The sequence below is a fragment of the Lepidothrix coronata genome, unplaced genomic scaffold (assembly GCF_001604755.1).
Source record: "Lepidothrix coronata isolate B3197 unplaced genomic scaffold, Lepidothrix_coronata-1.0 Scaffold110, whole genome shotgun sequence".
NCBI classification, from domain to species: domain Eukaryota; kingdom Metazoa; phylum Chordata; class Aves; order Passeriformes; family Pipridae; genus Lepidothrix; species Lepidothrix coronata.
The window spans coordinates 221942-243007 of NW_016690290.1; the positions used below are offsets into that span (position 1 = coordinate 221942).

The window sequence follows — 21066 nt, forward strand, 5'->3', positions numbered from 1 at the left end:
TGGAAATAAACTGCACCTTCTCTAGGGTAGAGTGATAAACACTTTAACTGCATATAATGCTTGCACTACATAGACTACACCAATGCAATTAAAGAAAATCAGTGTCCTGGCATGAATGCACCTACAAGATAAAATTTATACCAGTGTGGTATATTTCTACATAGAAAAAAGAAATAAATGATCCAGTGTAGCTGCATCATGACAGATTTGTAGAAGTAGTATATTAAAATAAAAATAGTGACTATACAGTACAGTCACACCAACAAATTAAAACAAAAACCTCATATATGTACCAGATCTAAGAATTACTTGAGGTCCTGAATCTGATCAGTAATCACACATACTATTGGCCTGGTACAAATATAAAACATATAGTCAGAAAATACATCTTGGGGAATATGAAACATTGTTTTTATCTCATAATCTTGCCAAATTATATCCTGGAAAAGGACTGAGAATTCTTGCACATGCTGCAAAGAGTACTGGAGTGGCTCCTATAATCCAGAAGACAAAGTGTGTAGCATAACACAAATTATTGAATATCCTTTTGGTGGCAAGAAGGTTTTCTTGCCCTGCAAAATGGCTGGTTTGCACTAACATTTTAGATGATTGCCAAATGCACACAGTATGGATGTACTATGCTGCCTTCCTTTGATATTTCTATAATACAAAAAGTCTCCTGCCAGCTTAGGGAGAAAAAGGTGTTATATTTGGGCATACAGGACACATCGTATCCATCCAAAGGGAAGTTGGAAAGAAATAAACAGCCAGTATACACCTTTCACAGAGAACAATAACCAGGAGCCCAGAGAACATAAAAGAAAAGAACCTCCCAGAATTTTTACTACTGAATTCTAGTTACCTTCACATCTAGACCCATGCCATTAAGTAAAAGACAAATATAAGAATTATTTTCTAGATAGTCTCTGCTAGGGAAACCAGACCGTGCAAATATTAGATTTATCAGTTCCCAGACCTGCCCTTGAAACAAATCTACAAAATGTACATTTGCTCTTTGGAAAGAATGTCTCAAGATAGTACATACTTTAGATTATCAGTAGATGTACAGTAGGCAAAGATCTACAGGCTCTTGTGAGGGACAGTATTTCAAAGGTTACGCTTGAAATGCAATAAACAATGTCGAAAACATGAAAGTGGGAAAACTATCCTGCACAGAAAATCAAAGTTGTCAGAGCTTAGGTTCAGACCTAAAGAAAGAGAAACAGAAAGAAGAAAAAAAAAAAAATCATCAAAAGACCTAGAGATAGAAGCAGCTTCTAATCGCAAGAACAATAGGTAAGAGACTGCAGTCAATTAAAACAGAAGCTGTGGAACAGTAAATTCTTCAAATGAAATAAAAACTACCCTAATTTGCCTGAGTAAGTACATAATTGTGAATATACTTCTGATTCTATCTGCATTTCAGAACCCATAAGAACAAAACAAAAGTATTCAACCACACAGGACAAAGCCAAGGGTAAACTGGTTAATAAAGAGGTAGTATACTACACTTTCTCTTTGTACATTTTTTTCCTCTTTTATTTCTTTCATCTATGGTGAGGGAAATATGGGACTGTTCTCGTCCCCTCACAGACTATGCACAGATTTAACCAGGTCACTAACCAGTAAGTCATTGATTTCCATTTCATTTTTGCAGTTCCTACAGTGAACATTCAAAGCTCAGTCTAAAAAAGGCACATACAAAGCAATCTAGGTGAAAAAGAAAAAAAAACACTGCTAAAAAAAAACAAACAGGAAAGTATATTTAGGTACACCTCAGCTGGGAAAAAATGGGAGCAAATAAAAGGAAAACATCATAGGAAAAATGGCCACTTCCTGGATGGCAGCTGCAATTATGGCCTAAACTACCAATAAACCATAACAGAACAGTTCCCAGAGGGGTCTCTCAGACTTTGGAAAAAAGCCTAGATAGACCAAGCCTGGAACATAAAAGGAGATCTGATGACTAGGTAACTGCAACCTTTAGCACAAGAGTCAGGAGAAATGCCCTAAACTGGCTTTGTCCCTGAAGTGTCTCATATTCCCAGCAGTGCTGATATTCACCAGCACTCCGAGGAAGGGACCCCACTGGAGTGGTTTGTGTGTCAGAGAGACCCCACTGGAGTGGTTTGTGTGTCAGAGAGACCCCACTGGAGTGGTTTGTGTGTCAGAGAGACCCCACTGGAGTGGTTTGTGTGTCAGAGACCCCATTGGAAGGGTTTGTGTGTCAGAGCCTGCCTGTCCCTGTACCAGGTAATGCCTGTTCAAGCTGCCACTTCAGCCTTGCTTCCAGCGTGGGAGGCAGCAGACAGAAACTGGAACCACTAATTTACCAGTCCCAGTCTCATAGATGGTTTCTCCACACAGGCAACACTTTCAGGTGAAGATACATTTAGGACTAAAGCCAAACAAACAGCGTTCTCTATTCTGAGAGCATGGGGGTGAGCATAAAATAGTGTCTGTATTGCCAGATGACTTCAAATACCAGTAAGTGGGAATTCTATCCCCTTTCCCTTCCCTAGTCAAAATGTGCTATCCCTAGGATTGGCATACAGATGATGGGGTGTCCTTCTCAGACTACAAAGAGTCAGATTTCAAAAGGAACCCATAGGAAACAGAGAATACTTCTTTGTTTAAGCATGCATTTCAGAGAAAAAAACCTAATCCCTAAAAAGTCAGTAACAATGAAATCAGCTGTCCTGACACAAGAGAGAAATGTTGCTAATGCCCTTGGAATTTAGCCATGCACCCACTTCCTTTCATTTCCTTATTACTGTTTTAAGCACAAGTCACCCTCCTCCCCTCCACTGACAAGCCTTGAATTCTGGGTCTCTGAAGACTTGGAGGATTAATATACTGCAAAAGGTCTTTTTAACTGCAGACAAAAGGCACCAAAGCCCAGTACAGGTTGAAAGAACAGTATTTATTTTAAGCTTCTCTTACCTGAAAACATGTACACAAAAGTCCCTACATTTCCATTCTAGTCTTTTTCAGCAAATTCAGGAGGTTTTAAATAAAGTGCCCATGGTCCCTAAATCTTAGTCATCTTCTAGTTTATTTTTTTTACTACTATACTTAGAGCTTACCTAAATAGCAGTCTGCTTTCTAAGCACTAATCCATGGGGTCTTTTTCAGGCAGGCATGAATTCACATTCATGCCAACGTCCAAGAAACTGGGCAAGTCCTCCGAAATGCATGCTGAATCCTAGCCAAGACAACAGCTGGGAACTGGCTTTGGGCAGCTAAGACAGGGGCACAGTTAAATTGTCTCTGCTTATTCATTAACCCAACGGTTCTTGTCACGATACCAACTGGGTCAGTATTTGCATTCTCATAGAAAAACAAACAAAAGAGTCAGTATTTGGAGACTAGAAATATTTCTCATTGATTCGTTCAGTGGCTAAGGAGTAAAATCCATAGAGAATTTAGCCACTAAATATGAAAAAAAAATAAAGATATTTAAGTGAAAATGTTTGTTCTGATACACACCAACATCACATAAATCCATGACCACTACTACCCCTGTTCCTTCATTATTTACTTGAGTTTTCTCACTGCTTCTACAGCTGTACAGAGCAATGACCTAAAGGAACACTGAGGAGTCTTGTTGCATGTAATTAATATTTTTGCACCACTTCTTCTAGCAGGTGTTTTAGCACTTGTCAAAGCAACTACTGTCACCCCACTGTCCTGTGAATTGCATAGTGAAATCTCTGATTTTGTTGTTTTGGTTATTTTGGGTTTTGTTGTTTTTTCAATGTAGTTTTAGTTGGTTTGGATTTTGTTTTTGTTTTTTAGCTATGTATCATTTAGCTATGTATCCAGTATACAATTGGATTCAAATCAATGCTCCTGTTGCATGACAGTGCAACTAAAAAGCAGTTTCAGATGTATTACTGAATCAGAGAGTACTAACATTAGCTGTTTTGAAGATTACAGTATACTACAATTATATACAGAAAGGTAATGGGGAAAATTACCATCTCCAAGATTTACTACTAAAATTTTTCACAAGTTTTTTGATTGTTTAATCCAAGTTACAATAAATAGAAGGAATTTTCAACAATAAAAACAAGAAAGCAGAACCATGAGAACAAATCAAGCTGCTGAAACACTAAGCAAGAGGCTAATGTTGATAAAACTAAACTAAAATTAAAATGCTGATCTGCAGACTTTTACATTATTTGTTATTAGAAGCATGTACTGATGTTGAGACCAGCTTGTTGAAGCCCACGATAAGCAAAGTCTGTCTCTGAAGAGGCAGGTCTGGTATGAAAGGTGCTTTCACTTAAGTAGCAACATGTGCACACATGCAATATATAGAGCCCATGAAGACTGAAGGAAAAAACCAGAAGAGAATAAAGCAAGAACTAAAACTGAAACCCTGTTCCTTTCAGAAAAGGACATAAAAAGACAAAAATCACCCTTCAGTCTCAGCATCTCCGATCTGATTCCCAGAGCACCAACACTGAAGCCCATTGAACACCAACATCAATTAGCTCTACAGAGATTAAAACCACACCAAACCACTGATGATTATTAGGGGCTCACTTTATGAACAAGCAGAAGAATGATGTAATAAATCCTTGGGCAGCAGCAGAAAATGAAAAAATAATGTGAGGAAAGGGGAGGAAAAAAAGAAAAAAAAAAAGATTAGTTATTGCTCCAGAGATATAATTTTGTCCCATTACAGTAAGTCACCACCTCTTTTTTCCCTAAAGGAATCAGAGAGTATAAAACTAGCATTACCACACCCAGGGTTCCAAGAACAATTCAAAAGAATTCCTTGGCTTCTTTATAAGATTTTGAACCCGATCTCATTTGGACAACATCTTCTAGAGAATCTGAAGAGGTGACCAATTTAGTAACAGTAACTGATGATGACAGGAGGTTGCAGCAGCTGAACATAGTTTTCACCTTGTGGCAAAATTTCTATTCATCTAATCCTTTAACTATGCAATACAAACACCATGAACTGCTCTCCAAATGCAGAAAGAAGGAAAAGGGCAAACAGCACCAGACACAAAGTCCAGATTCACTAAACTAAAGATTTAGTGGGAAATAGAGCTACTAAAGATTGTCACTGACCTGTTCCATGCACAGACGGGTTCAGGCCACATTTTTCAAAGGTGCACTTGCTTACTTCTAGCTGAATTTCAGTTTCAAAAATAGGCTTCCCCACTTAAGGTTATAATACATCTACCATCTACCCACCAAAAACCCCAGTCAGCTGAAAAAAACTGCAAGGCAAAATATCAGTGCCTAAACAGCAAGATGAATTATTATTACTGTTTGTGTGGAAATCATGAAAGCCACAAATAATTGAATTTGGTTTGAACTCTTTTCTGTTGAAGAAAAAGCCCTTAAACCACAGCAAATTTAGTTTCTTTTTAATCTTTGTCAAAATTTATCACACTTCTTATGTGCTAATCTTCAAATTTTTCCACTGAGAAACTGAATATGTAAAACTGTTTTAAACAAATGTAACATTTGAAAAAGACACAATAGGTAGAGCACTGCATCTTCCAAGTACTGAAAACTTGGAACATACACATTTAAGCATCTGTTCTCAGTGTACATTCACGTACACAGCAGATAGCTGGCTCTACAAATTAAAGCTCATTGTTCTTTAAGAATCTTAAGGTAAAAAAAGAAATAAAAAAAGAAAACATACCATGCCTGAGTGTTTCATATTAACTGCTGCTACCCCTTAAAAAGAATCCACCTGCATCCTATGCTTTAGCACTATCACTGTTATCCACCTTACAGAATGCTGAAGGACAAACATGCAAAACCTTTTCACACAAATCACTGGCAGTGGTTTGAGACCCACCAAGAGGATTTTATGTCAGGGCTTCTGACTAGTACCCAGAAGGGCAGAGCTGGCAGTTGTGTAAGTGCTGTTATTATCCACAGAAGTTAAATATGGACTGGAATATACCATATTCAATTATCTTTCTTCTTAATAAACTTGTGATGACAAAACATGATTATAGATACAATATCCTCTGAGACAAAGGGCAGAAGACATGAAAGGACCCATTCCATGAATTCAAATAAGTGCTACTGGAAAAAAATGTTTGTACTTGGTGCTTCTTTTTTTAATTTATCAAGAAGACAAGTTTCTATAAGTTTGCTCACTGAGAGCAATCAATCAATACATACTGACTGAAATTATCTATAGCACGTAGAATATTTGCTATCAGGACAAACAGTTTGGAGAATACAGTTTTCCTTTCGTTTGCAATGTAATGCAATTTTAATGGAAAATATTCCTGCCTGTGACCAAAATAGTCAGTACTTGAAAGAGTGTCTGACAGAGGCATCTGTCTTTCTCTTGCAAGCAAGTCACCACAGCCAGCTCAGAGCCCTCTGTACTAGAAATTTGCTCTCAGCAAAGGACAAACATTGGGCCTACCTAAGGCTCGCACCAAAAAGTGGTCAGGACTGAAAGCTTTTGGCAGCTCCCCTTGCTCTGGCAGCCCCTTCCAGCCCCACTCACAACGGGGCTCTGCACTTTCTTGCTCTTCAAACTCAAACCCCCAACCTAGACACTAAATCACTGCTTTCTAATTAGGATATGTTTATTATATAAGAAATAAGGCAAACTGTGTGCTACACTTTGGTCTGGCAGTTAAATATGGAGCCTGCACACTCGTTTGGCAGATTCCAAAAGCACTGACTTGGCTCCATCTGATCTCCACCGATCGAGACTCGAAGGTCCAAATACAACGGCAAGCACAGGAACTGCAAACTAACCTGGTAGCCCTGGAAGAAGCTGAGTATCTCCTTCATTCCTGTGTTGTATGGCAAGCCCTGCATCCGGACCAGCGCTCCAGGCTGGGGCAGGAGCGGAGTGTGGGTGGCAGTGGCAGCAGCAGCTACAGCTCCTGGAGGAGCTGCAATGTACCCCACTGTGGTTGGAGACACTGGAGGACTGAAAGAGAAAGAGGGAGCAAAATTGTTATGAAAACCAGTAGCCAGTTCTAGTTCTTGGAATAGGCAGAGATGAATCCGAAAATTTAAGTCTGAAAGTAAACCCCAATACCACAGAAAGTCAAACAGCCCTGATGTGGATTGCTCTGTGGACTTTCTTAATTTCTCTTCAGCATCTGATAATCTATTTTTAGAGAAAGGAGGGAAAGGAAAATAGCTAACATTTGTAGTTAAAGACATAAGGAGTGGCAGTTGTTATTTCACAGGGGAGAACAAAAAATAGCTGCAGAAGACTTAAAATAGTTAATAATTTCCTAAAGAAAAAAGGAGAGGGGTGTGTCATAATATGAAAAGCAGGCAAATGCCCAAATCTGGCATTTCTGAGCCACAAAATAGCCATGAGTTAGCATCTCCAGCTCTGGGCAGGACCCATCCAGCAAGTTACCACATACTCAAGCTAACGAGTGTCACAAGCCTAGAAACTACCAATGTTTCTAGGTAGTAGCTATTTCCCCATGGGCCCAAGCTCCAGACTGTAGTGACTCATGCTGATACCATCTCTGGGAAGGGAAAAGGTGGATATCTGCTTTGCTTTCACATGTAAGTGTTCTTTGGTCTCAGTGATACACAAAATCAAAACTAGTACACACCTATGATGAGCCTTTCAGTATGGAAACAGCGTTGTAAGTAAAAGAACAAACTAAGAGATGAGTGTGTAGAGGCATTTATTGACACAGCTTCTCTCCTGGCCAAGAAATAGAACTGCCTTGCTGACATTGCCCCAGTGCCAAAAAACTCTGTTAAATATTAGACCAACATTATCATGAGATTCCAACAGAACCTACAGAAGAGACGAACTTCACTGCGAGGCCACAGAGAATCAGTTAAAATGGTTACTGCCTCTGCTACCAAACATCGAGTTCCCAGGACCACCTACCCCACAAGTACAAATTTAAGGGCTGTTCACAAGTGACCACCCAGTTGCCTGCTGCACTGAGATGAAAGGTCAAGAGAAGCAGTTAAATCTTGGGGTTACCTGGGATAGTAAGCTGTGTAATTCATATAAAGCTGAGCAGCCTGAGCTGGGTAGTAGGTAACAGCTGGAGGAGCAGCTGCAGAGGCCTGGGGAGTCCTGGTGGTTGGCAAGAGAGCTTGTGGCTGGTACAGTGCTGCCTCTGCTGGAATCACAGCTGCTGTCTGGAAAGCAGCATAAGCTGGTGGAGAGAGACCTAAAACCAAACCAGGACACAGCAGCAAAAGGCAATCAGAATGGAGGTCTCTAGGATGTGTAATTCCTTTCCTACAGCAATGTGATTAAAATTGATTGAAACCATCTGGGCATGATAGATAAACACCTGAGCAAAGACTTGTCTCTAACCTCTCCCCTGGAGACCCTTGCTGTGTCACCATGAATGACAACTGGAACATTTGGAATGAGTAATTCCTGAAAGTTCACAACTGCTAGAGCTGAGAGGCCTTGTCCACATGTAAATGGAAAGTAGGGAACTTAAGAGTTATTCAAAGAAAGCATAAAGCTATGTGCATAGAGAAAGCAGGCGTGCACACCAACACACCCTCATTTTTTCTAACAGAAGTTGTACTCTGTGGGACAAAAGTATCAAAATAGGAGCTACACATGGGCATCCATAACTGCTGACCATGAGTCTTCTTCATGTATAAGCTTCCTGTGGCTTCAAAAAGTATTTTTAGGATATATCAAATGGAAAAGAGAATAACCCACTAGATCACTAGTCTGATGCATTTTGATGAACAATTACCTAATTTGTATAGGAATATTAAGCTTAGCTTGGTGTGCAGTCAGATTGTTTTTATATACTATATTTGGCAGCTTTTTACTCTTTTGCAAATACACGTCAGTATCTGCTTTGTGATTTGGTAGTGACACTAATTAGAACAGTACAGTAAAGGTCCATTTTAGTTCCTCAATAATGTTCACTGTAATTTTAAAATAAAAGAATTAAAATCCGTCTAACTTCACCACTCTGTAGTCTGTTAGTATATCAACCCAATGGGTGTTTTCCTTCAAAAATAAGCCCAAAGAGTACCTTCTCAATGCTCTAAGGCAAGATAGCAAGAGCACTCATCGGCAGCTAGAATATAGAACTTCTCCCTATTTTAAAAATCCCCTAGTTGCAAGTAGGTTTCACTACAGGCAAGTCTACTGCAGAGCTCAGAAGAACAGTACACCCATCAAAAGCAAAGTGTGCAACAATTTCACTGGCAAGGCCTTGCTGCCCTCTACTCATCACCGAAAATACAATAAAAACGCCTCTGATCAGTCCCATTATTGCCCAAAGGGAACAATTCCAATCTCAGCATGTATATTGATCATGGCAAAACCCGAGTCAAAAGGTGAAAGGCCACAAGCTTCAGCACCTACCACATGTCAGCCTTTAGCAGCAGAGAGCAGAAGAATTGGAGACTTACATGGTAACTTACATGGCGGTGGGGATAAGCCACTACGATTTAAAGTGCCACCCATTAAAACAAAGTTCATCTCCTCTCCTGAACACTGGAATACTTCCACATAACGGTCCTTCATCATTTTTTTGTGACATTTTTGAGCCACCATAAAGGCTTTGTCAGCAGATTTCATTTGGATAAAAGCATCACCTGATGGTCGTCCCTAGGGGGAGGCGGGGAAATAATTGTAAGTCAGTCTGTTGTTAAATCACCCAGATCACAAGAAATGCAAGATCAAACATCTACTGAAAGTCTGTATTGCTCTTCCTCCTTTGGCACTAATGACTATTGACCCAACAATTATTTATGAGAGCAGAAAAATCAAGACTCATGCAAGCAGTTCCCAGTTAACACAATGCTTCACTCTTCTGCAGAAAAAAACAGAGAATCATGAAGCATGGAAAAAAAAGTTTGGAGGTCTCTAATCCAAAGGCTGCTCAAAGCATGACAAACCTTCAAGTTATATCAGGCCACTCATTGCCTTCTCCACTTGATATCTGAGGATCTCCAGGGGTGGAGATTCCACACCATCTCTGGGAACCTGTTTGGGTGCTTAGCTAATTTCTCATTGTGATTTTTGTTTTTTCCTTTTCACCTAAATGGGATTTTTCTTGATGCAATTTATAAACACTATCCCTTATTCTTTTGCTGTGAAGCTCTAGGAGGAGTCTGGCTTTGCCTTCCCTGCAACTACTTTTTAGGAACAACGGCTCCAGATCCTTCAGTAAAGTCCATAGCTACATCAGAAATTGATTTCCAGGTCTGATTTTCTGCAATCTGACAGACACAGTTGTATACATAAAATACTAAAAATTTCCTTAACCAAAAAAAAAAAAAAAATCAAAACAAGTATAGTCAACCTGTTTCATTTGTTTTCTTTAATACCTCAGTATTTCTGTGGCTGAGAGTTTATTTTTAACACAAGGCAACAGGGAAAATATATCCCTATGATCATGTCATTAAAATATACTCAAAACACAATTTTTAATTAGCAACTTCCTTTAAAGCCTGAGAAATCTCTAGTCAAATTATAAGTTAGGAAAACCTAATTTTGACACAAATACCACTCAAACAACACAGCAGGAACCCCGAGGCTGACAGAGCAGCTATGCCATCTAATAAGAGACATTTCTCTCTTGTATATCTCCAGCACCTCACTGAAACATAAGAACCATTTCAACAGGGTTGAAGAACATTATCATTATAAGAACAGGCTTCATCCTCCCCAGACTGATGCATACACACATACAGAGAAAGAAAAGCAAGTCTGTATGTAAAAGGGGAAGAGAAATGAGGAAAAGAGACAAAGAGAACATTGTATTTTCCCAAAGTTAAAGACTGAAGCACAGCCAGGATCAGCTAAGCTGCCCTGACTTCCAACTCCGTTCAGACACTGGCAAGTCAATCCTCCCAGGCAAAGTGCTGTTACCTGTTGATTAAGGACCATGTGAACTCCATGGGGCTTGATGTCACCGGTGGCGTCTCCCATGAATTCCAGGATGTCATCGATGCCCGCAGTGTAAGGGAGCCCTCGGAGCCGGACACAGTCCCGGACACTGCCCGTGGCAATGGTGTAGGGGGGGGGGATGACTGGGATGATGGGAGTTGGCAGAGTTGGGATGAGAGGTGTTGACATATATCGATTAAGTACCTGTTGGGGAAAAAGCACAGCAACAGATTTACACATCATCTGCCTGAGCACAGACCAATCTCACAGTACTTTTCACAACAGCATGGAAAAAAACCCTTCTTAAGCCAAATTACTGCTGTTACTTTCCTGTTGGGCATTTGAAAGCTTCAAACTCAGAAAGGGAGAGGGAAAGGCTAACAAATTCAATTTGCTAGACTCTAATAACAGACTTTTCTAATCTCAATATAAAAAAGGTTAAAAGCCAATTGCAGTTGATTTTATGATATCTGAAACCACCTTTGTGCTAATAAATCAGTATTGTCACATACAGTTCTTAGTTAAGTTAGGGTTAATTAAAACAAGTCATTTTAAAAGAACTGAGATCTGAAATAATCAATAAGTAAAAATACGAGCTCTAATTTATTCATAAAACCTGACTGGTTAAGTGAGAGTTCTTGCTTTTTTAACCTGAGTGCTCATCTCCAAGTGCAGAGCTTCTGAAGAAAACAAACAAATAAATAAGAACTGTAAGAGACTTCGATCTCAGCATGTCCTGTTGACTCGTTCCCAAATGACAAAGTGAAAATATGATGTGTTAGGGCTTACTGCTGAAAAACATTTTCAGTGATGATTATCACAAATAAACACACTCTACTGAAAGAGGTACCAAAAAAGAGGCTACAGCTTTAGTTTTGTCAAAAGGGATTCTTCTTAGTTTTGAGTCTCACAGCCAATAGTTACAACCTGTTGGACTTCTGCTGCTGTGCTCCTGAAGAGTTCTATGTAACGTTTTCCAAGTATTTCTTTGTGCTTTTTAAGCGCACTTTGTGCATATTCTTCGCAGGAAAATAACACAAATGCATCTCCTGTGGGCCTGCCATCTGGGTACTTGACAAAGAGAAGTCCCTCTTTCCCTCCTGTGACCGGGCACTCGGGCCCCAGGAACCCCAGGACATCCTCCTGCGTAGCAGTGAATGGAAGGCCTCTCATCCGGATGATAACTTGGTTCTCCTTGGATAAGAACTGGGCCACTTCATTGGAGGTGCCTGGTGGACAGAGAACAGCACGTGGTCATGCTGGTCACTTCTGTAAGACAGAGCAGTGGCAAAGCAGGAAGGAAAAATACAGGAAGGGAGTAGAGAACAACAAACCCACAGAAGACCTGAGGCACTACTCTCAGCAATCTATTCTGAAGTGAAAATCTCTGACCCTGAAAGTGTTTTATGTTTTAATGAAATTGGAACAAAGATGAGATTAGTGTGAACTTATACAAATCTACACAGGTGCCTCCACTGCAAGAGCTCATCTTCCTCCCAGACAGCAAGACCTGCCCGTGAACATCACAGCCCAAATGCTGACAGCTCACTTTCAACCACATCAAAACAGAACTTGACAGGGTCAAGTATTCTTGTAAGGCAAACCAGGAAAAGCTACTTCATTATCCATTTGCATCCTCAGTCAAGAAAAAATATCAGAACTAGAACAACATTCCTATGGACTTAAGTAATGGCACTGAACTCCAGCATCACTTACCTCCTGCAATTTTTAAGAATTCCTCTCCAGTTGCTTTGTAAACCTTAAAGAGAAGAAGAAAGAACAAAAAAACCCTACATGAAAATCATAACACTCAACTCTAAACAACACACAAACTCTTTCACAAGCCAGAGAATGGTATTTTGGTACTTTGAGCAAAACAGAAGGGCAGTTTGTTCTTATTTAAAACCATGGCCTAAAATATTCACGTTGCCCTCCCAAGATTTATTTCAAGTCACAACTTTTTACCTCAATGTATCTGCTGCCCATGTGATGCTTATGCCTTTCCAGTGCAAGGTCTCTCTGTTCAGAATTTACAAACCGAACTAAGGCCTCCCCATTTCTTCTTCCTTGGGAATTCAGACAAAGAGCCACACCACCTCTGGAAGGCAAAACCAACAAAAATAAACTTAGTTCGACTCTTTAATACAGATAATACACTAATACAAATAATTGTGTAAGAATAGTAAAAAAATCAGGCTTTAATGTGAAGGTTAGAGATTGAAAAAGAAATTGCTACTATCCACAACCTTATTTCATTTTTGATGTAACACGATTATACTTTAAAATCTACTCCACCGAGATCATGGATCTCAGGTTGCACCACTTTCTCAGCTTCCATGAAAATGTAAGTTTGCAAGCCCTTCCTATCACCTCAGAGATGCAGATTTTGATTTCCTCAGAACTCTAAATAAAGAACTGTATTTTTTCAGTATTGAGAATCCAGAACACAAAGTGACAGATATGCTAAACTAAACTTACTTTCTCTCTCTCTATATATATGTATACAGACATACATCTATACAGAGGTGTACAAATGAGTCATATGAAAACTTCTTCCAAACAGGGAGGTTTGTGAATCTGGCCTGCTTAGGAGGTATAGCAAAACACTGAAGAGCTGGCACAAAATTAAAGTTTCTGTTGTACCCTGGACTCTGCTTTGATTAATGCAATAGGAGTTTCTCCCTTTAGATCCCAGCAACAGATGAACGTATGTTGGTTTTCAATTGATAAGTCTCTCAAAACTCTTTCTCACACACTTAAGGCTGGTAAACCTGTTCATTTATCATGACCACAGGACAGGAAGGGGCCAAATGGGAAAGACAAGTGGAAGTGAGGACTCTAGTGGGAAGTGGGGGGGATGTGTCAAACAAATATTGAAGGAACTTGCTATTAAAGACAAAGAGACAAAGCAAGGCAAACTCTTATTATCTTACTTGGCAATATTGAGACCTTTGAAGAATCGAGCAATATCTTGGTCTGAAGACTGCCATGGCAAGCCTCTGGCACGTATTACTGTCTCACTGTCCACAGTTTCAGATTTACTACTACACAAGAAAAAAAAAGAAGCCAAAGTAAGCTTGAATCTAGGATTTCCATCATCTTAACAAATTTTGGATTGCAACAGATTTAACTGTAAATTGGGAGTATATTTCCTGTTGAGACTTTTCTATTTCTATTTTTCATTTCAATAAAGAAAGGAAAGATGGCTGGGATTATTCTTTTATATATACACAACACTGAAGAGATGCACTATCTTGTCACCACATCGCAGTTCCTTAAATGAAAGAAAGATAGGAAAACTGGCTTAAAGTAAAGTAATAAGGAACTGGATTAATTTTTTTAAAAAAATCTAACAATCCAAGATAGATGAATACAGGGCAGTCCTAAATATCAGTACAAATTACTTATGCCTAAAATGCTTCATTCTCCAGTCACTGCAATATATTTGAAAATAAAGAACATCCTGTTTCTTCTCTCCCTAAACCCAGCACACAGCACAGCATATAAGACTCTTTAGGAGCAGCACACAGCTCAGTTGCCTATAGGGTGCACTGGCCATTACCCTGTTGACTCAGGGAAAGTTCACAAATATTTCCTCACCACCGGGTAAGATAAGCCAGCCTCACTGCCATGCAAACCAGCAGCAAGAGAACAAAGAGCATTTAACTTGCAGTGACTTTAAAGAGGCTAAAGTACAGCATCCAACGTGCCAGCTCCAGTCTGTCCACACCAGACTGCTGAGTACCTTGTTACTGTTCTCAGGAGCCAATCTGCTTTCACAGAGGAAAATATTCACAAGCCTTCCTTACTATAGACAAGACCCATCTTTGCTTGTAAACAACTGTGACACTTACCAAGGGCCTGTTTCATACTTGTGTTTCACAGTTTCAGGCTCAGTAAATACGTGATCTGCAACAAAACAAAGTTTATATATAACCAGAGTCAGAGATTACTTAAGAATGACACTCCCAATTCCTTCAGAAAAGAAAGAGTTCCTTCCTTAAAAATAGTTCACTTACTACAACCTTCAGAGAGCATGCTGAAAATGATGGCCACCATGGTTTTCACTTGCCACACGCCAAAGTCCTCCTCTGCTTCATCTGTCCCTAAGCCTAGATCTAAACAGGTGATTATAGAAAATAACAGACTTGCACAACTGTTTGGAAACAAGTTATAAGGCTTTCCTGATATTAACACAGAAGTGGTAATCAAATTTACTTGTCTTAGGAGGGACATGTGAACATTAGACATGTTACTCTGCTCATAAACTGGTTAATATTCACTTTAATGGTCAACAGTCTGAAAACTATTAAGAGCTTACATAAATTCAGTGTTTACAGTTTAAAAAAAAAATAGCTGAATAAGTTCCCATCACTTAAAACATAATAACTTCAATCACACTCAGGTGGCCCACAGGAATGCTCCTAATTTGAATTTAGATGTAGAGTATTGTTTGGGTTTTGTTTTAAACTCAGTTCAGTCGAGATCATGCAAAAGAACCACTATTATATGCAAACAGTAGAAACTTGTAGGTCATCTGGTGCTGAAAAGGTCACTGACAGCTCAGCTTTTGCTTTAAGATCAAGTATCAATACAAGTTACTAAATATGGTTTAGAAATCAGTGTTAGACTCAAACTGGAGGAAAAAAATTACAAGCAGAGATCCCCCAACACATGCTGCTTTCACATTCCTTTCACTTTACCTGTGAGTTTTTAAACCCCACATCTTAGTTTAGAAGAATAAAACCTGTAATTATCACAGGCATAAAGTTTGAGGAAGCATAATTGATTCTGAGATAAAAGCTGCAGCACAAGGATACATTCTGCCATGGTCTTGATGGTCTGATCTTTGCCGGCGGCTGAACTGGGGTAGCAAGAGCGGAATTCTTTGCGCAGGTCGTAGAAGGAATAGAAGCAGTCTGACAGCAGCAGGTTCTGCAAAGAAGGCAAAAGGGTTGTTTTGTACACACTTTTCCTTTGCATTTGCATTAATATTTCCAGACTGAATGAGGCAGTCTCAAAAATCACATAGTTGCATGTCACCAGCTTGTCTGTGATTGAGCAGTTTGGTTCCTTTGGAACACAGTTCAAAAACCACAGCTGTACAGAACTGGATCTCTAGATGAGCAAATCCAAATAGCTTCTGGGAGGCAGACCTGTGCAAAACAGCTGGAGAAGATGGTTGAAAAAATATTTTAAAATATCTAGGTTTTGCTGTTTAATATTCCCATTTAGGACACTATTTTCTCTTTTGCAGCTACACTGAGAAGCAGAATTGTACCCAAACATGATGACAAAGTTAAAATAACTATTTTTACAGTACACAAAATATATTTCAGCAACTTCAAGTTATTTATTCATCACTGTTGTGTATTGGGTAAGAACTTTAATTATATAACACTATTAAACAAATGTTTAAGTAGCCCTTTACTCAGGCATGAGCTTATTTTCTCAAAGAATAAAAAAAATAACTTGGTCTAATTCTCCACTTTCTCCCTCACTCTCCAACTGCTTTACCAAATAAAGCAGTTGTAAATAATGGATTAAGAAAAGTCACAAGGTAATGCTTTTTAGAATAATAGGAATAGCAAGAGCTAAGGTCTGAGGCTTACTAACAATGTGCAGAGAGAAAAACTTAAAAATGAAAAAGTATTGAAGAAGAAAAAAAAAGAACTAAGATAAAGAAATGCAGTACTAAGAGACTCAACATTTGATACCAGATTGACATCATTTGTCCACACCAGATACATTCCTTGCTCTGGTGTGAAGAATTATTTCTTCCACAACATCACAGTTTTAGTTTAGTGCATTTGTTTCAAGAGGAAGTACAAAGAATTACCCCCACAAAAAAAAAATACCAGTGTGTTTGAATGACAAATATAATTCCTGTTTCCTTACTTACCTCATCCCTACAGAAATATGTGCTTTTCATAAAAAGTCAGTGTTAAGTTTTAATACAACACAAACACCAAACCAATACTTGTAGAAACTCGGCATGAGCCAATACTCTTATATAGAGAAGAAAACCCTACAACTGGTCAACTCCTTCCATGTCAGCAGCTCTCATCCCTGTGGGGTTCCTGTGGGGTTCCTGCAAGCTGGCAAGCAGGCAAACTCAAGACCCACCACCTTACACAAAGGCAAGAGCTGTAGCTCTGCCTCCTGCTGAATAAATGCTGCTGGAGAACCCCTGCCATTCCCCAGGGCAAGGACTGCCTGCATGCCACCCCTGCACAGGGCACTGCCACAGGGCTCCCACTGATTTCAGAGCTCGGGAGAAAGCCATGGCCCTGCACACAATCTGGGCTTTACACAAGCCTAAGCAAAGCAATAATTCTCCATCACTTCTGCTGAGATCAGATCAGGACCTTTGTTTCCACTCCTTGAGACACAGAATTTAAAGTACTTGTACTGTCATTGTCTCTGTCCTGTCATTCCTAATTTTCCTCTTCATTATGCTCATCTGGGAGTCCAGGTACTGTAACTGACTTTCAAGAGCAAGTGCCAAGAATAACTACTTTGCTATAAAACACTATAGTTCACAAGGTTGAATTGAGTGGCTCCCCTCAAACTCACACAAGCTATTTTCTTTGATGTCCTTACAACACAGTGCTGCTTTTTTGCATCAGTTCTGATCTCATACCTTTTTGGATGTTTCTGGGTGGAGGACTTGTCGAATGAGTAACTGGCCATCACTGCAGAGTGTGTAAGAACTCCTTCCAAGTACTTTCAAATCACTGGATACCAGCTGACTAAACTGAAAAACAAAGTGATAAATTTCATTGTATTGACTGAGAGACATAATTTCATGAAACAAGCACTTACCATTATTCCAGCACCTTTATTTTTTTTTTAGGATAAAGTAATTCAGCACTTTGTAGAAGTTTTTAAAAAAGACATGATGGAGAACAGACATGGGCTCCAGATAAAAGTAAGCAATAAATGGTATGCTTTTGTGCAATAGAAATAAGAACACCCAGAGTATAGTAAAAAGATCAAATAGGAAGATAAGGTCATGGTATTATATTGGTAATGTACAAATTCTAAACTATAATAGAAGTTATTAAATATTTGAAAGAATTTTCAAGATTAATCCCAATACTGATTTTGCAATACCTTTTCTTCAGTTTTGGTACCTTTGACTTTGGTTATTGACTTCATAATTTATTTTTTTCACTTCAAAAAGAAAAAAGCTACCCATCAGGATTTATTGATGTTTCAAAAGTAATATGCTAGGAATAGCCAACAGATCATGGTCAAATACTTTCAAAAGTGAAATTACAATGAAGTCAGATCCAAGCCAGTTAAAGTTCTTGGTATATATATATTGTGATACAGAGCTATGAACACTAGATAAAACAAAATTATTCCCTACCTGTAGGATGGATAATCCCCAGCAGGTTACTTCTCAAGAGGAATGATCTTGTTCAATGTTAGTTTCCATCCTTACACAAGTTTCCAACCTTTTTTTACTCCATACCACTGTTAAAATTCCTTGCTCATAACAGTCAACTACCATATTATAGTACCTACATCATATCAGTAAACAGTAGCTTGTTAACTAACTTTCAAGGGGACAAATATAATTATTCTAAGCTTCCCTCTTGATGCTACTCCCTCCCAGGAAAGCACCACCTCACAAACAAAGCAATAATTATCATCACGATGCAGCAGCCACCCAGTGCTTTCAGCAACAGCTTACAACTCCAAAACAACCAAAAGTAAATTACAAGTTGACTTGAAACTCAGACAATATCTTTGTGTTGTCCTTTAACCTGTGTATGGGGAGAAAAGAGAGTAGCATTGTTTTATCATCAACACATGTGATGCTTTCCATCATTCCAGTCTCTGCTCAGAAAGCCCATGTCCTAATGATCCCACAGCTCCACAATCCAGAGGGAACAAATACAAATGATCCCAATGATCCCACAGCTCCACAATCCAGTGGGAACAAACACAAATGATCCCACAAATCCAGCTCCACAATCCAGTGGGAACAAACGCTGCAGCCTCTGCGGCCCAGAGGGAAGGGCTCTGCCAGGGACAGAGCGTGTCTTCAACGTGATTTAGAAGGAGCAGAGATATGATTACCCAGGCTTTATTTCCAAATAACTACTCCAATGCAATCCAGGCCCTTTTTGCAGGCTGGGGCATCTCACCAGCGTTCCACTACCATTCTGAGCTCAGAAATCCTGTAGAAGTGGGTATTACACATCAAAACAGAAAACCGAGGGCAGAGCTGGGTAAGGAGAGGCACATAAAATGAAGTTATTTAATAGCAGAGAACATATCTGAAACTATACGAAGAGAGAAATATCTCCCCCCTAAAAAAACCCTTTACAGTGCAATTCTTTGCACACTACCAAAACACACAGAAAGAACCAACACATCATACACACATTCAAAAAAAAAAATAAAAATCAGCCAACCCAAGCCCTTGCAGATTCAGAAAGCCAGTTTCCTCTTAATTGCTAGTACAGGTTTGCATTCCTACCACACGTTGAAGTCTTGAAGAACCTGAGGCTATAAAGCAAGTCATTGTTCAAGGATGATTTAAAGTCAGAAAACTGAGATCTGAGAGTGCTCAAAATACCTCAGCTGATGTGTAAACACCAGAAAAAGAAGAAAATTCCAGTAGACTCAAAAGGAACCACTTCAGAAACGCAGTTCTCTGGACTACCACAGTCACAGACCAACAACAAATATTCTCTCCACAATAACATGCATGAGGAGATTTGCCTTCTCACTAAATGCAGCAACTTATCACTTTCTATTTTAACTTCTGGGCACAGTAAAGAGCAAATATTTGTAAAAAGGGATTGGAAATGGTGATAGGAATCAGCTTCCAGAAGGCATACGTGGATTCTCCCCAAAAGGAAGCAGAATCTTCCTGATGAAACATAATAAAACACTCCCCAAATCTTCAACTTCATACCCTGTGCTTCTGAAGATGCTCAAGAGACAATAACAAAAGTGCAGTTAGAGAGCTATTTTGGTCAGATACAAGAAGAAATCCAACCCACACAATTTGAAGGAAGCAACAGTTGTGTGCAGCCTCCTGCTGTACAAACAAAACATAAGAACTGTCGTTCAAAAATACTTTATCAAGTTAGAAAACAATAAGAGAAAAATGCTTGGACAAGGGAGGAAATGCTCAGGTCAAATGGTGTAAGTCAAGTTAGTATAAATCGGGACTGCTCACTGAAATATTTCTTTATTTTTCCCATGTGGTGTTTCCCACACAACCTACAGCTGAAAAGACAGATACACAATACAGCTACTTTCAGAAGCCCAGAGTGAGAAGACACCAAAGTAGTAAAATATTGCATAAGGACACTGATAAGACCAGTATTCCAAGCATACTCAGGTTTAAAGAACTCCCAAGAGGCAGCATTAATTTTTATTTTTTACTTAACCCTAATATTTGCACTGTATATTTATTAAGCTTCAGGGACAATATTTGACACTGCAAACTCCTTTCCAATGAGACAACCAACATGTCAAAACAATTTTCTACTGTTCTTACTAGATGCCAGCAGCTTAAAGTGCTTTTGATAAACCTCCACAAGGTTGGCAAGCCTTGCTGAGAGCTTATTTAGAAACTTTTATTTCAAAACCAGCCATTTTCAAACTTCGGGGTGTACTGCTGCAGAAGAGGGCAAAAAGAGCGCAGGAAGAATAGTCAGGAGACATAAGCAGTCCTTCCCATCCAAAACAGCTTAACTATGGCATGGGTTAACTGAGGAGAGAATGAGGGAACAGTGCAAACAGGTAGATTCACCCAGGAGAAGAACATGGGGCAAAACAGGAAGCACAGCACTGCCCCAGAGGAATGACAGATATTTGAGACCAGCCTGAACCAGCTCCTTCATCTATGTGAGATGTCACCAAATTCTGCAAAGGCTGAGTACAAAAAGCATAGCAGTGGACTAGCTCGGGTTGTTCCAGATTAGGCTGGACCTTCAAGTCTTTTAGGCAATAGATACACCCACCATATCACATGTGTGGAAGGTGTTAAAGCAATCAGGGCAGGGGTGTTTATTAAGCCACATTGTTAAGCACAACAGAAGCCACAGCAGTTAAGCAATTCAGCATTCCTGACGAAAAGCCATTTTCAGCCTCCTTTCTTGCACCACAAGTTTCAGGCAGCATTTCGAAAACCAGCCATGACCGGGCATACACCCAAATGTAGCAAGCTG

General features: G+C 39.4%; 1 protein-coding gene across 4 annotated transcripts in view; it reads right to left on the bottom strand.

Moving 5' to 3' along the window:
* The window catches only part of ESRP2 (epithelial splicing regulatory protein 2), a 179431-nt gene that overhangs the window by 4830 nt on the left and 153535 nt on the right, over positions 1-21066 (bottom strand). For 2 of the 4 annotated variants that reach the window (XM_017824394.1, XM_017824397.1), the window contains exons 4-15: positions 17511-17624; positions 15688-15802; positions 14887-14985; positions 14722-14776; positions 13801-13911; positions 12833-12965; positions 12584-12626; positions 11795-12096; positions 10850-11071; positions 9385-9583; positions 7973-8165; positions 6760-6937 (exon numbers count right to left, since the gene is read on the bottom strand). In XM_017824394.1, coding sequence (XP_017679883.1) covers positions 6760-6937; positions 7973-8165; positions 9385-9583; positions 10850-11071; positions 11795-12096; positions 12584-12626; positions 12833-12965; positions 13801-13911; positions 14722-14776; positions 14887-14985; positions 15688-15802; positions 17511-17624 — 1764 coding nt within the window. The remainder of the gene's footprint in view (positions 1-6759; positions 6938-7972; positions 8166-9384; positions 9584-10849; positions 11072-11794; positions 12097-12583; positions 12627-12832; positions 12966-13800; positions 13912-14721; positions 14777-14886; positions 14986-15687; positions 15803-17510; positions 17625-21066) is intronic. The other 2 variants (XM_017824396.1, XM_017824395.1) reach the window with 2 other exon arrangements.